The sequence below is a fragment of the Rhea pennata genome, chromosome 2 (assembly GCF_028389875.1).
Source record: "Rhea pennata isolate bPtePen1 chromosome 2, bPtePen1.pri, whole genome shotgun sequence".
NCBI lineage: Eukaryota > Metazoa > Chordata > Aves > Rheiformes > Rheidae > Rhea > Rhea pennata.
This window is the reverse complement of record NC_084664.1, coordinates 53,276,594-53,288,726: the sequence shown is the minus strand read 5'-3', so window position 1 is coordinate 53,288,726 and position 12,133 is coordinate 53,276,594. Positions and strand designations below refer to the sequence as shown.

General features: G+C 38.1%; 1 protein-coding gene across 1 annotated transcript; it reads right to left on the bottom strand.

The window, feature by feature from the left end:
- Positions 1–4,423: 4,423 nt before the first annotated feature.
- LOC134136572 (uncharacterized) lies at positions 4,424–10,161 on the bottom strand. The gene is made up of 4 exons (XM_062568487.1): positions 10,014–10,161; positions 7,384–9,321; positions 6,265–6,390; positions 4,424–4,587 (listed from the first exon to the last, which is right to left on the bottom strand). Exons 1-4 carry the CDS (start codon positions 10,159–10,161, stop codon positions 4,424–4,426), a joined length of 2,376 nt encoding a protein of 791 aa, XP_062424471.1.
- Between the last annotated feature and the right edge of the window lie 1,972 nt (positions 10,162–12,133).

Below are 12,133 nucleotides of genomic sequence, written 5' to 3'. Positions count from 1 at the left end.
CCATACTGAAATTTGAGTGGTAATAATAGTGTAATCATAGTCCCGTGAATCTACATAAGTCTGAAGGCAGCTACAACATGCTCAGTAGGCAACACAGCTATAACTAGTGATTCTCGTCTCCTTGGTCCAATTATCTTAATTCTCTGAACCATTCTTGCCAGAAAAATTACTTCAGCAGAAATAGACGTTTGCCTACATCTTTGTCATGCAGCCAGACGTGACTGGTTTTACAATCCTGTGGAGGATGAATGGTCGGTGGCAGCATGTTAATCTCGGGAATCTGAGTCTTCCTTTTTTTTTTTTTTTTTTTTTAGTACTTTTATTTGCTTTTCTTTGGTATGTCATGGTTAACATGCAATGACTGTTTTTGACATTGGCTCCTGTTCCCTTGTCTTACAAGACTCCATTGTCTTATTTTAATTGAAATAGCTATAATTCTTTCCCAACATAAGGCAGAAAAAGAATAGGGCATTGAAAAAGAGAAAGTTTTATTCCACACAGATCCTGGCAAACTGAAAATTAAAATATAGAATTAAAACCTGACAGGCCAACACACCACTGGCTCCAGTTTAGGGATTATACCCCACCCACTTTGCCACAGAGGTTTTAGCTACAAATAATGCTTCAGAAATTGAGAGTCAAAGGCAATAAGTCTATCCAACAAAACAGCCAGTAGGGGAATCTCAGAGGGCTCTACTGTTTGTTGCTGCTTTGTCAAGAAGCAAATAGCTTCTTCAGCTGCCCTTCAGTAGATTTTGCAGAAGACACATGAAATCTTTAAAGACAATACAATACTGCTACAGTTAAAAGCTTACAGTGCTGCCAGTATTGCAGTTACTCATCACTGGGCTATCAAGCATCAAAGGGAACAAAAGACTGACACATATGTATGTCTCCAGGTAGAAATTAGATCTCAGGAATCATTGTGTCTAGTTACCTGATTAAACGAAAGAGCCTGGGCTTTGATTTACAGCCCCCTTTAAAACACAATTTTTAGCTCATGGCCTTTCTGAACCACAACCATTTTATCCACTGGAACTTTAAGCATGGTTATAAGCCAGCTGACTTAAGATACAGTCTGTAAGTCAGTAATGCTGCTTACTGAAGAAAAACAAGTAGAAGTCTTAAGTTTTAAGGGTACAGGACTAGCTAGTACTAGTGTACTGTAGGGTACAGGACTAACTAGTACTAGTGTACTGTAGGGTACACCATATATAACAACTATCCAGAAAAGTATTTCTGGAGCACTTAAGCAGAGAGATGGGTACAATATGATAAGGAATTCATTTATAAATAGCATTTTTTTTCCCCCTCAGACAGCTGTTTTTACAGTCCTACTATTCTTCACACATTCTTGGGAACTTGTATCGCCAGGCTCTAAATTAGCTCATACATGTAGAAAGCACAGACTAGTGCAAGACCTATGAAAGGATGGAATAGCATGGTTTTGGGATGAGTATCTGAGAAATACTAGTCCTTCCAAAGACTGCCTTCTGCCTGCCTGGCTATTCTCCTAACTAGTTATCTTCTTATCCTTGTCTGGGAAAGTCTGTCAATAGAAGTGGCTTAGTGTTCAATACTAAGGTTGCACTCAAGTTCATGGAAAAAAAAGTCAATTCTTACTTAAAGGTTTCAGCTACAGCAGAGGCTTCTTTCTAGGCTGTCACTTAGCCTCCAAGTTGAGCAGATTCTCGTACTCATTCTGCCCATCAGAATAAAGTCTGGAATACTGTCTCCCCTCTAAGAAACAATTATTTAGTCCTGTATTATTCAGGGCAATGATAGTATGAAAAAGCTCTTGCCTGAAAGAATCCTCCCCTGAGGTTCTGATGCAATGGGTATCCTTAATAGAAGCTTTATGGAGCAAAAAAAGCTAAATAAGGATTTTATTCTGTAATTTCTTGTGTTCAGGATGGAGGTGAAAAATAAAAACTTGGTATCACAACGTTAATGTAGATCCTTTCCCTTAACAGCTTGAAGGAAAGGCTATGATTACTATAGGCTCTTTAATGAAGAAATTCTTACATGTGCTACTAAGTAGTAAGAACAAGAATCATTTGGGTGGGAGAGGAGAAACCTCAATATTCCTCACTGACAGGAAATACAGTGTAAGCTCAGTTACAAGTCAGATTGGTAATAGGTATGCAGAGTTTGAATGCAACTACAGAAGATGCTGCTTTCATCCTTATAGGTTGTTGTACAGCACAGACAAAATAAGCACATGAAGACAGGAGGTTGAGGAAGTAGAAGGTAAGTTCTGTCCCCTAGTCTCCCCAAAACCCCTGTTAAAGAAAAACTGTTTTCCACAATTTCACCATCTTCCTCACTCACACTACCACTTCATTCATTGTTCTCACATGGCAATACTACCTTTCATAGCTCATGACTTGACTATTTTTGTCTATCTACCTCATCTAGGTAAGTCTGCTCCAGTTATTCATAATATAGCTCAGCAAGGAAACTAGTTTTTAATCTCACTAAAGTTAGAAATGTCTGTATAGAGAGATCTGGACAGTATCAAGGACAGTGATAGAAGTCATCTGTAACCAGACAAGGAACAGGTAATGCCACTATTTAAACTTCTTTCACTTCCCAAGTCCATCCCTCCAGTTATGGGTCTACATGATTTAGCTATTCTTTTTCATAGAAACAGGGAGGGGAAGCACCACATCTATTCAGTGCTATTTTTTGTAGTCCTCAGTCATGCATTTAAGGATAAGTTAAGAGCTGAGGAACTGCCTTGAAATTTTAAGTCAGAACTTTACTTGACACAGCTTTGAGTGTTTTCCTTTATACTTCTACAGAAAATTTTACAAAAATCCCATTGATGGAAGAGACTCTTGCACTTAAATCTACACCATATAGACAAACTGACTATGAGATGAGATGAACTGACAGGCATTATAGTCCCACACAGCTTAGCAGCAGCAGCAAGCTGGTATGCAGTAATAGCATTGATGCACATACATCCCTATCAGAAGCTTTTCTGCTTCCATATAGAGACTGAATACAAGTCTGAATGCAATTCTATTAAATTTATTTAAATAGTGGGTATGCTATTTACAAAAGGTGACTTAATTTACTGTTAAATACTTGATGCCATTTTTAATAGTGTCCTCAGTCTTCACAGTGTTATTTCTTACCCTGTAGGAATGCACAGCAACTTACAAAATATACAAAGGAGTAATTAACTTATTGATTTACAGAACTTCAGATACAATTGCATTTCCCCTGCTGCCCCAAGATTTGCAGTTATCTTCTCTTATAGAGTGACCTTCTTGTTCCATGCCCTTAAAAGAAAATAAATAAAAATCAATCTTGGGTTATGCACTCTACCTCCAAACATATGTCAGTTTGCTTCCAAAGAAAGACCAGATATCATTAACTGGCTTTTCTTATTGCAGGACACTGGTGGCTGAGATTAGAACCATGTACTCAACTTCCCAGCAAAGATGAAGTCTGAAGGAAGGATGCTGGACCAGTATAACAAAACAATAGGAGTTCCACATCAAACAAGCATATTTTCAGTGTGCTCTGTAACTACATTGAAGTTTATGGAGGTATCCAAGACCCATTGACTACTTCTGGGGAAAATATAGCAAATAATTGCATAATTACAAACTATCCCAGTTATTTTTTTTTTTATTAAAGGCAATGAGCAATTAAAGATATAACACTGACATTTAATCAGACTTTATGACTGACAGCAATTTAAACTAACAGGATACTGCAATGATTTTAAGTTGTTTCAGACTCTAAAAATATGAGGACTCCTCTGGTTAATACTGTGTTGACAGAGAAAAAAAAGAGTATCTTTTCCTTGTGTTATTTCCTCACTGAATATTCTAGTTAGTTTTAGTATGCTCAGTCATTCTTTCCTAGAAGGATGTCTGATCTTTACGTAGCTTCTTATGCATACTGATCCTTTTTGACTGAGTAGGTTCAATAATAAATAAGCTTTTAATGCATCTGTGAAAGATTATAGAATGGCTATAAATCAACATGATTTATCCCCCCCAATGTTCTTCAGCTTTCTATAACATAGCAACAAGGTCCTACTCTATAAAGTTTAAGTTCTCTAGAACTATGTATATGCATTTGCATCATATTGTAATACTTTGGCCAAGATGGTCCTGTAGTTTAGAGAAAGGCATACACCGCAGAAATAACCCAGAACCCATCATTTTAGTAGCAAAACAATCTGGAAATCTGGAAAGCAGTGAGACCAAAAGAGTGGTTTGTTTACTTTTTCAAAAAAAAAAAAAAAGTTCCATGCTACAACAATATTCATAGCAAAGTGAGCTAGTGTTCAGAGTTTAACTAATTTTTCCTCCCCTTACCTTGTTTGCATATGCAACAGCATTTCACAGGTTATCCAACATCCTCATAAATCACAATATTCCTTGTTATGATAACAGAATGTTTAAGAGCCATTTTGGCAGCTTGTAGCAGTGTACCAACCTTTGCGTACATTACTTTTAGGCATCTCCCACACTTCCGCTTCTTCCACCTCACATCTTGTGTCTCTGCGTTTGGAAGGGGGCTTGCCCATTCTTTTCCTCTTTGGCTTAACCAAAGGGAGGCAACCTAAATAGAGAAATAACACCTGCTGTATCTGGCTAAATCAGTAAAGCAAATTTAAGCTTGATTTTCCCCTATTTGCTCATAAGAAAGTTTCCCCTTTCCTCTTCTTCGTATACTGCTCTGTATCCATTTTAGCAGCAGCTAAATCTGACACCATTACATCTGCCAAGCAAGAATTTTATGTCTGCAATATTTAATCACTTTGTAACCATGACTCTGGCTACATTGTGTTTTAGGATATAATTTCCATAAATATTGATGTGGCAGAAATGGAGCCCAGTGAGGGTTGGCCAATTCTACTCTAGTTCAAGTGTTCAGGACTAATTGACTGCTGTCCAAGTCAAGTGACCCAATTCACTTATCTTAATAGAACTGAAGTGCCAAGTCATACACTGCAAGTGTCTAGTTCTAGAAGTCAAATTTAGCATGTAATATCATTGCTAAAGCAACATATTTTGTTTAGCCAAAACCCCTTACTTGCAGGGCATTTAAATTTAAGTTAACTTTGAAGAAATCACAGCCTTAAGATAAGCCAGGTTTTATGAAGGTAGTTTTTATTTAGTGCTTCTGAATCTCAGGAAGTGAGAGTCACTGATACAGACACACCATTTGGAAAAAAAATCCCACTTAATAATAGCTTACTCAGACTAACTAGGCTGGAGAAGGGGAAGGGAGGGAGTAAACCATAGCCCAGACACCCTCAAGTCTGCTCTACCATCTATGACTTGAAAGTATGCAAGGGACATGCTGAAAGTTAAAGATAATTTTTACAAGCATTTTATTTTTATGAATTGCTGTAAGGAACTACTGAAAATTCTGCTGAAGTAAAGAGTTTAACTTTGATAGGGCAGCCCATCTTAAAAACATTTTGATGAAGTCTACATCAGCTTACTAATACAGAAGGACATAAACCCTCATATGCCAGAGACAAACCTCAAACTCTTACTTGCTCAAGCAAGAAAGCAATGCAAAGAAATCAACACCAAGGAATATTCTGCTGGGTAGTTGATGCAGGGAACCTGATGTATAATATCACCAAATTAAAGTCAACAAGGGAAGAAAAATAAGTTACTAATCTATTCTGAAGATAACTTCATACTCAGTTACTTGATAGACTGGTCATGTAATACTTGAAAGCATGTGACACACATGAACAAATTTGGATCTGTCAGTTTGAGACATCAAGACAATGCTAATCTCAGAACAAAGTGATTTGCTCTCAGACTTCCTTTAGTAATAGCAGGGCAACTGTTAGTCCACACTAGTTTCTCCGAACATTAGCCTATTTAGCGATCACAGATTACTTGCTATATGCTCTACTCATCAGGGTTTAGCAGTCCCACTGTGCATAACTTAATTCTTTATCCAGTTAATGCCTCTTTTAATACTGCAGTTTATGCAATAGAAGCTTTGAACAGTTAAGGGCTTAGCCACATCAAGATTTCCCATGGTATCTTTAAAGGCAAAGAGCTGCAATACATCCTTATTTACATATTTGAGTTCAAGAAGGATGCGAAACATCCTGAGAAGTACTGGACTGACAGGCCATTTCATCAATACTAGTGCAATAAGAATTAGTTATTACCTTCAGATCTTATTAGATTGTAACCTGTGGTATTTTGCACCATATTTTTGAATACATTAAAAAAAAAAAGCGCACACTGAGGGAAGCAGTCATACCTTGTTCTTTGCTCTTGGCTGGAGGTGAGAGACTGCTATGTATTCTGCCAGTAAGTTTGGGTTTAGCACCACTTCTAATCCAGAACTCTTCAGCTGGTATCACCATGTTTTCCCTTAACAGCCTTCCTAATTAAAAAGGAATTGATTTCAGGTCAGTATCTTGTTTTGCTAATGTTAGCATACTATTTGATCCACAATACATGGCTAAACACAGTCACTGAATCTAATTTAGGTCTGTTAAAAAACAAGAACATACAGATCCCACTTCACAAAAGTTACCAGCAGATTTGTACGAAGTCTTCAGAGTTAAAGAAAATAAAAGTTTTAAAACACCAATCATGTTATTGGAATTAGATCAGCCCTTTCACAATACAAGACAGTATGAGAACAGCAGCCACAAGTGCCTTAGTAACCAGTTATGAGCCTTGACTGTATTTCTGCTTATTCTCACTTCAGACAGACACAGTTTCAAATAAATTGTCCCCCTTGTATTAAATTTGGGCTGGACAATAACACTCCATTTATTACAACTTCACACTGATTTTGTTAATGAAAATATAACAAAAGCTTTGGCTAACTAACAGTGGAGCAGCAGTACCAGACTAAAATAATAATAATAATAAAAAAGTTTAACACTCTGGCTATAGCAAATAAGCTATATAAGGTATGGCCATCAGGTTACAGGGAAATGAGCCCTACTTGACCCACCTAATAGGGGTGTGGAATAGGACAATCAATGTTTGTACAGATTTAAGTGATCACTGTCCAAGGTATCAGTAAACTATGGTAAACAAGTATAGTCCAAGTGACCTTAAGCTTGTCAAATAAGTAAACTGCAACAGAAGTCAGCAAAATTAATATACTTCTATCTGGCTCAAAGGAGAGTTTGATGTTAAAAATCTGTGCTTTAGCTCTCTGCTCGTTTTAAAAATGCAGAACCTTCATGCAACAGGCAAACTGGAGCAAACTCCTTCTACCTCAGAAAAATTAAGTACTTTTGGCTCTAAGCCACACTTGAAGCTACTACATTCTTCGATAATTACAATTTGGAGTTACAATTAGGAGCTCCTTGTGTTTTCTAACTCTTAACCAGCACCTTTCCCCCAGTAATTAGCTTACCTCCCAAGATCTTCTGTAGTGTTCTCTTCTGTTCAAATCCCTCTTTTCTTGCTGTAGGCCTCTTTCTTCCATAATACCCATAGTCACTGTATACAGTTTCATCCTGATCCTTCTCCTTTGGCTTGTAAACTAGACCAATACTTTCACCAAGCCCACTCCTAGTTTTTATTTTCTCCTGAGCAGGCCAGCTAATCAGCTGAGCTGGTATAGCATTTCTAGGTGGTTTCCAAAGCACCTTCTGGCCAACTTGTCGGTAGAACCCTCCTTTGTTAGGCATTAAGATTCCATATGGAGTAGCTTCTTGAAAGAAATACTCGATTTCATCCACATCATCCTCCTCTTCCTCTTCTTCATCTTCTCCATCTTCATCCTCTTCTTCTCCCCTCATAGAGAATTCCGAGTCCTCAGCTTCCGGTAAACTCTTAGCAGCTTTTTTCTTGAGATAATAGATTTTCTTCCGAGTAGAAGACCTAGGAAGGGCTGCCAGCTTTCTACCTTTACTGGAAGCCTTTTTAATCTTCATGGTTGAAGACTTTTTGACATCCTGGCTATCAAAACTGTTGATCTGTTCCCTTCCTACCACTTCATCTTCATTAAGGGACCCACCACTTCTAATTTTCTCTTTCTCCAAGCCCTCCGTACTTTTCTGGAAAGTATACGTGCTTTTCTGAAGCACATAGTCAGGGACAAAATAAGACACTGGGGCATTATCAAGTGAGGAACCTTCCTCTCTAGAGGACATCTCCTCAGAAGAAAGACTGAGTACACTTTGACGTTTCTGTTGTGGCAAACACACATCATAGTTGTAGTTTGTGTCCATATTGTCCAAACAAGCCAGCCAGCTGTTAGAAGGAACATACTTCTCAACTGACTCTTCACACCAAATACTTTTATCAGTCTGGCTTTCATTGGTTGCACTGTGGCTTAGATTCAGCTTTTTCTGCTGTAAACTCAAGTCACTCATTACCTCCATACTAGATGGAAGTAGTCCTGCTTGTTGAATAAGGCTGGTCTCTTCTTGAGAAGTTTTTGAGCCTGTAGTTCTTTTAGAGCTAGAAGACTTCTTGGCTACTAGCACATCCTGTCTTGGTTGATCAATGCTAACAGATCTGGCCAACTCTATTTGCACTGCCATTGCTTCATCTGGAGGGGATTTTGCCCTGTGACTTGAAATCACCGGCTTTTCTGCATCCAGCTTCACTTCGTTATTTTGGACCTCTTTTTCTTGCATAGCTTCAACATTCTGTTTTGAAGGCAGAACAGCTTTTCGCTCATCTATGTAAGATCCTGGCACCAACTTCTCCCCTTCATGAGGGCTGTATATCATTCCTTCACACGAACTAACAGAAAATAAGTCACGCTGCACTATATTCTCTGGGACTGGTTTACCACTTGCCACATCATACAAAGGAATAGTTTCTTTAAAGGACTTCCACAACTGAATTGCTGGAGAGCCATTTCCATATTCTATTCTCACTTCTTCCTTCTCAAAGGCATAGCTTCCAGAAGGAAGGTTTCTATACTGCGTCGAGCTGGAAGGGCTCTTATTATGAAACTCTCTGTCTACCACAATGGAAGATCCAGATGAATCTTGTTTCTCTGAAGTACTTTCAGTCTCTGTACCTATACCAGAAGAAACACAGGCCATATTTCCTGCATCACAACCTTTCGTTTCTATATGGGGATCTTGATGCTTTTTCGGTTTGTTTTCAGGCTGTCTAGGATCAGTCTGTGTTTCCTTTGTCTCTGTTTTTTTCCCAGGGCTACTATAGTGTCTAAATCGTGTTGCATGATAAAACATAGGGGAAGGTGGGGGAGCATTAAAATAAGGCCTTCTGTTAATTCTTGCATGCATTGGATGCTGTGGAACAAAAAATCCAGGGTACTCATGGAGTGCAACAGAATAAAATGGAAAATACGGATTTCCACTTCGGAAGCCTAGACAATAGGGTTAAAGAAAAAGACAAATTATCTTCTTGAAGGAAATTGTTCTAATTAACAATTGCTTGCATACATAAGCAATACCTGACCCTTAAAGTAGTATACTTCAACACTTGAAAGCATGTCTTGTACAGAAACCCCAGAGAAGTTCCTTGTTATGGAGTGGCTTATCCAGGCAGCTACACTTTGTAATCAAAGTTTGATTTTTGTCCCTGGAGCATGCACTGATCAGCTTTCCATGTTTTCTGCTATTTTACCCACAAAGCCATAGTACTGCCTTTAAAAAGACAGCTCCAGTTACGGGTAGCTATTAGCTTATGTACATTCTTTACTTATATGTAAAGACTTAACAATAGTGTTTCTTGTGAGCTTTATTTATATTTACATATCATCTGTGTGTGTATATTTATGAAGTTCATTCACACACACATTCATTCTTATGCATATCATAGAGCCCTGTAAGTTACTAAATGTTTTGCTTAGCTTCAGTTCTGCAGAAACAGATACCTTTCAATGGTACATAGCTACATAGTTAACACTTCAAAAATTAGATCTTTGAAGACCAAAAGATTACATTAATTCCACTCTAGACTCTTGAGAGTCTAAACATACACACACACACTAATCTCCTCCTTTCTAGTACTAATTTACTAATCATAACTACTCCAGTTAGCTTTCATTTACCTTACCTGGCGCAGGTACACAGTATGGATTATATGCATGACTGAGGTACCATGGATTTGGAAAAGGCTGTTGTGCTGTTGGCTGGGCATAAAAAAAGGGTCTTGTGTGGTTTGTGGAATATGATCCACTTTCTGAAGCTGAAGCAGTGTTCATCTTTTTTTAACACTGGAAAAGATAAATGATAAGAATTAACCACTTCAACATATTCTGCACAACCCTACAGTTTCATGCCCTGTCAGAATTCAACAGAATTCCAGTTTCTTTTTCTATGTTCACTTCTAGCTCTATGAGACCAAAACTTGAGGGGGGGGGGGGGAAAGAGGAAAAGACTGTCCTCTAAATAAGAAGTAGAAAACTGATACTGCTATCAAGTCAAAGATTTTAATTCTCCTTTACCAAATGAGCTTTCTCAGTACTTCAATACAATTCTCCTTTACCAAATGAGCTTTCTCAGTACTTCAATACAACTTCCTTCAGGCTTCTCCAGATCCTCATTTTAAAGCCATAAAACAGTCATAGAACTAGTAACTTCAACATAGCCGTACAGGCACACAGCCATACAAGTAGTATGCCAGCCAATTAAAAGCTAACATTTGATCAGTCTTGATCAATAAGCCTCTAAAAAACTAGATAGAGCAGTTGAATGCTTCATACAATCAAAAGTTTAGTGCTTCATAAAAAAGTATTTGTAGATGCCAACATATATCGTGTTGTGAGCTCACAAGAACTCCACTGCTTCAGTATTCTTAAATTAGAAGATACTTTAAAACAGAAATACCCAACATAATAAGCCAAAATTTTCAGCTGCACCACAATTCCAATGCTCAAACTCAGTCATAGGCAACTGAGTTTGAAGAACTTCAGAGTTGAAGAAAAGCAAAATCCCTAGGCTTAAGTTCACATTACAAGCCACATAAATCATTCACAAGTAAGGCAGATCCCTCTCCTACAGCTATGTATTTCTCCAGTTAATTCATACAGCAGGTTTAGTTCATTCTAGCAAAGAAATACAACACTACCACATATCAGCTCATAAACAAAAATAAAAGTAATAGCAGAACACAAAAGATTGAGTGATTACATAGAAAAAAGGCCATAGTTCAACTATTTGAAGAACTTAAACACCATAAAGTTACAAAAGTAAAGTTGAAGTTAAGACCTCTTACAGACTGGCGTACAGCTCACACCTAGAGGATTTTCAAAAAGCTTTCAGGAACATTGGAGCCCTCTTCAGTTTCCATCTAGAACAGTCTGCCCAGCTCATGCAAACACCAAAACCCTACAAACCCTTTCACTCTACTAGACCAAGTTCCCCAAAATAATGCTGGCAAATACAGAAGCAGGAAAGAAAAAAAAATCACAAAAAAATCATACAAAAACAATCCACTCATCCCCCACTAGGGCCCCTCAAAACAAAGGTCCATGCTGCTGCTGCTTACAGCCCAGCAAGAAACTAGCTAAGCCCTCTTTCAGCTCACCTTCTTTATGGAAGGCAGTTACTTTGGGCAGAGTCCACTCCCCCTTCCACCTGAGGTTCATTTAACAGTGATGGGGAGGGGGCCCTTTTCCATCAATCAGCAGGAGGAACAATCAAAACATGGGGATAGGAACAGCAGTAAAAGCCTTCATCCTGTATGAAGCAAGCTACTAGTCTCATCTCACAGACACTGAAGTTACATCCCTAAGTCATTCCAATATATCCAGTCTTTAGGAATATTGGTAACAGTAGAACTCACATTAAGAAAATGAGGTTTCAAGGGAAATTGTTACCAGTCTTCCACTTCAAACCTACTGTTAAGGACATTGTCTTTAGAAACAAAATACAGAAAGTACAAGATTAAATTTACATCAATTTTTAGAGTTTATCAGCTGCTCAGTCTGACTAGAAGAAGTTCTATCCTTACACAACTAATTGGACAAGTGACTGGAATTTTCTTGTGTATGAATAACGGGAATATTTTCCCCAGCCAAATGTACTCTGCCATGTGTAAATAGCGATTTATGAAATATATGATCATAATTTGACTCTGCTCTAGGTCTTACAGGAAATAAGAATCTGAGCTGCTGCTTCCCAGCTTGAGATAACCTCTCTGAATGATGGAACACGACTGCCATTAGTATTGGG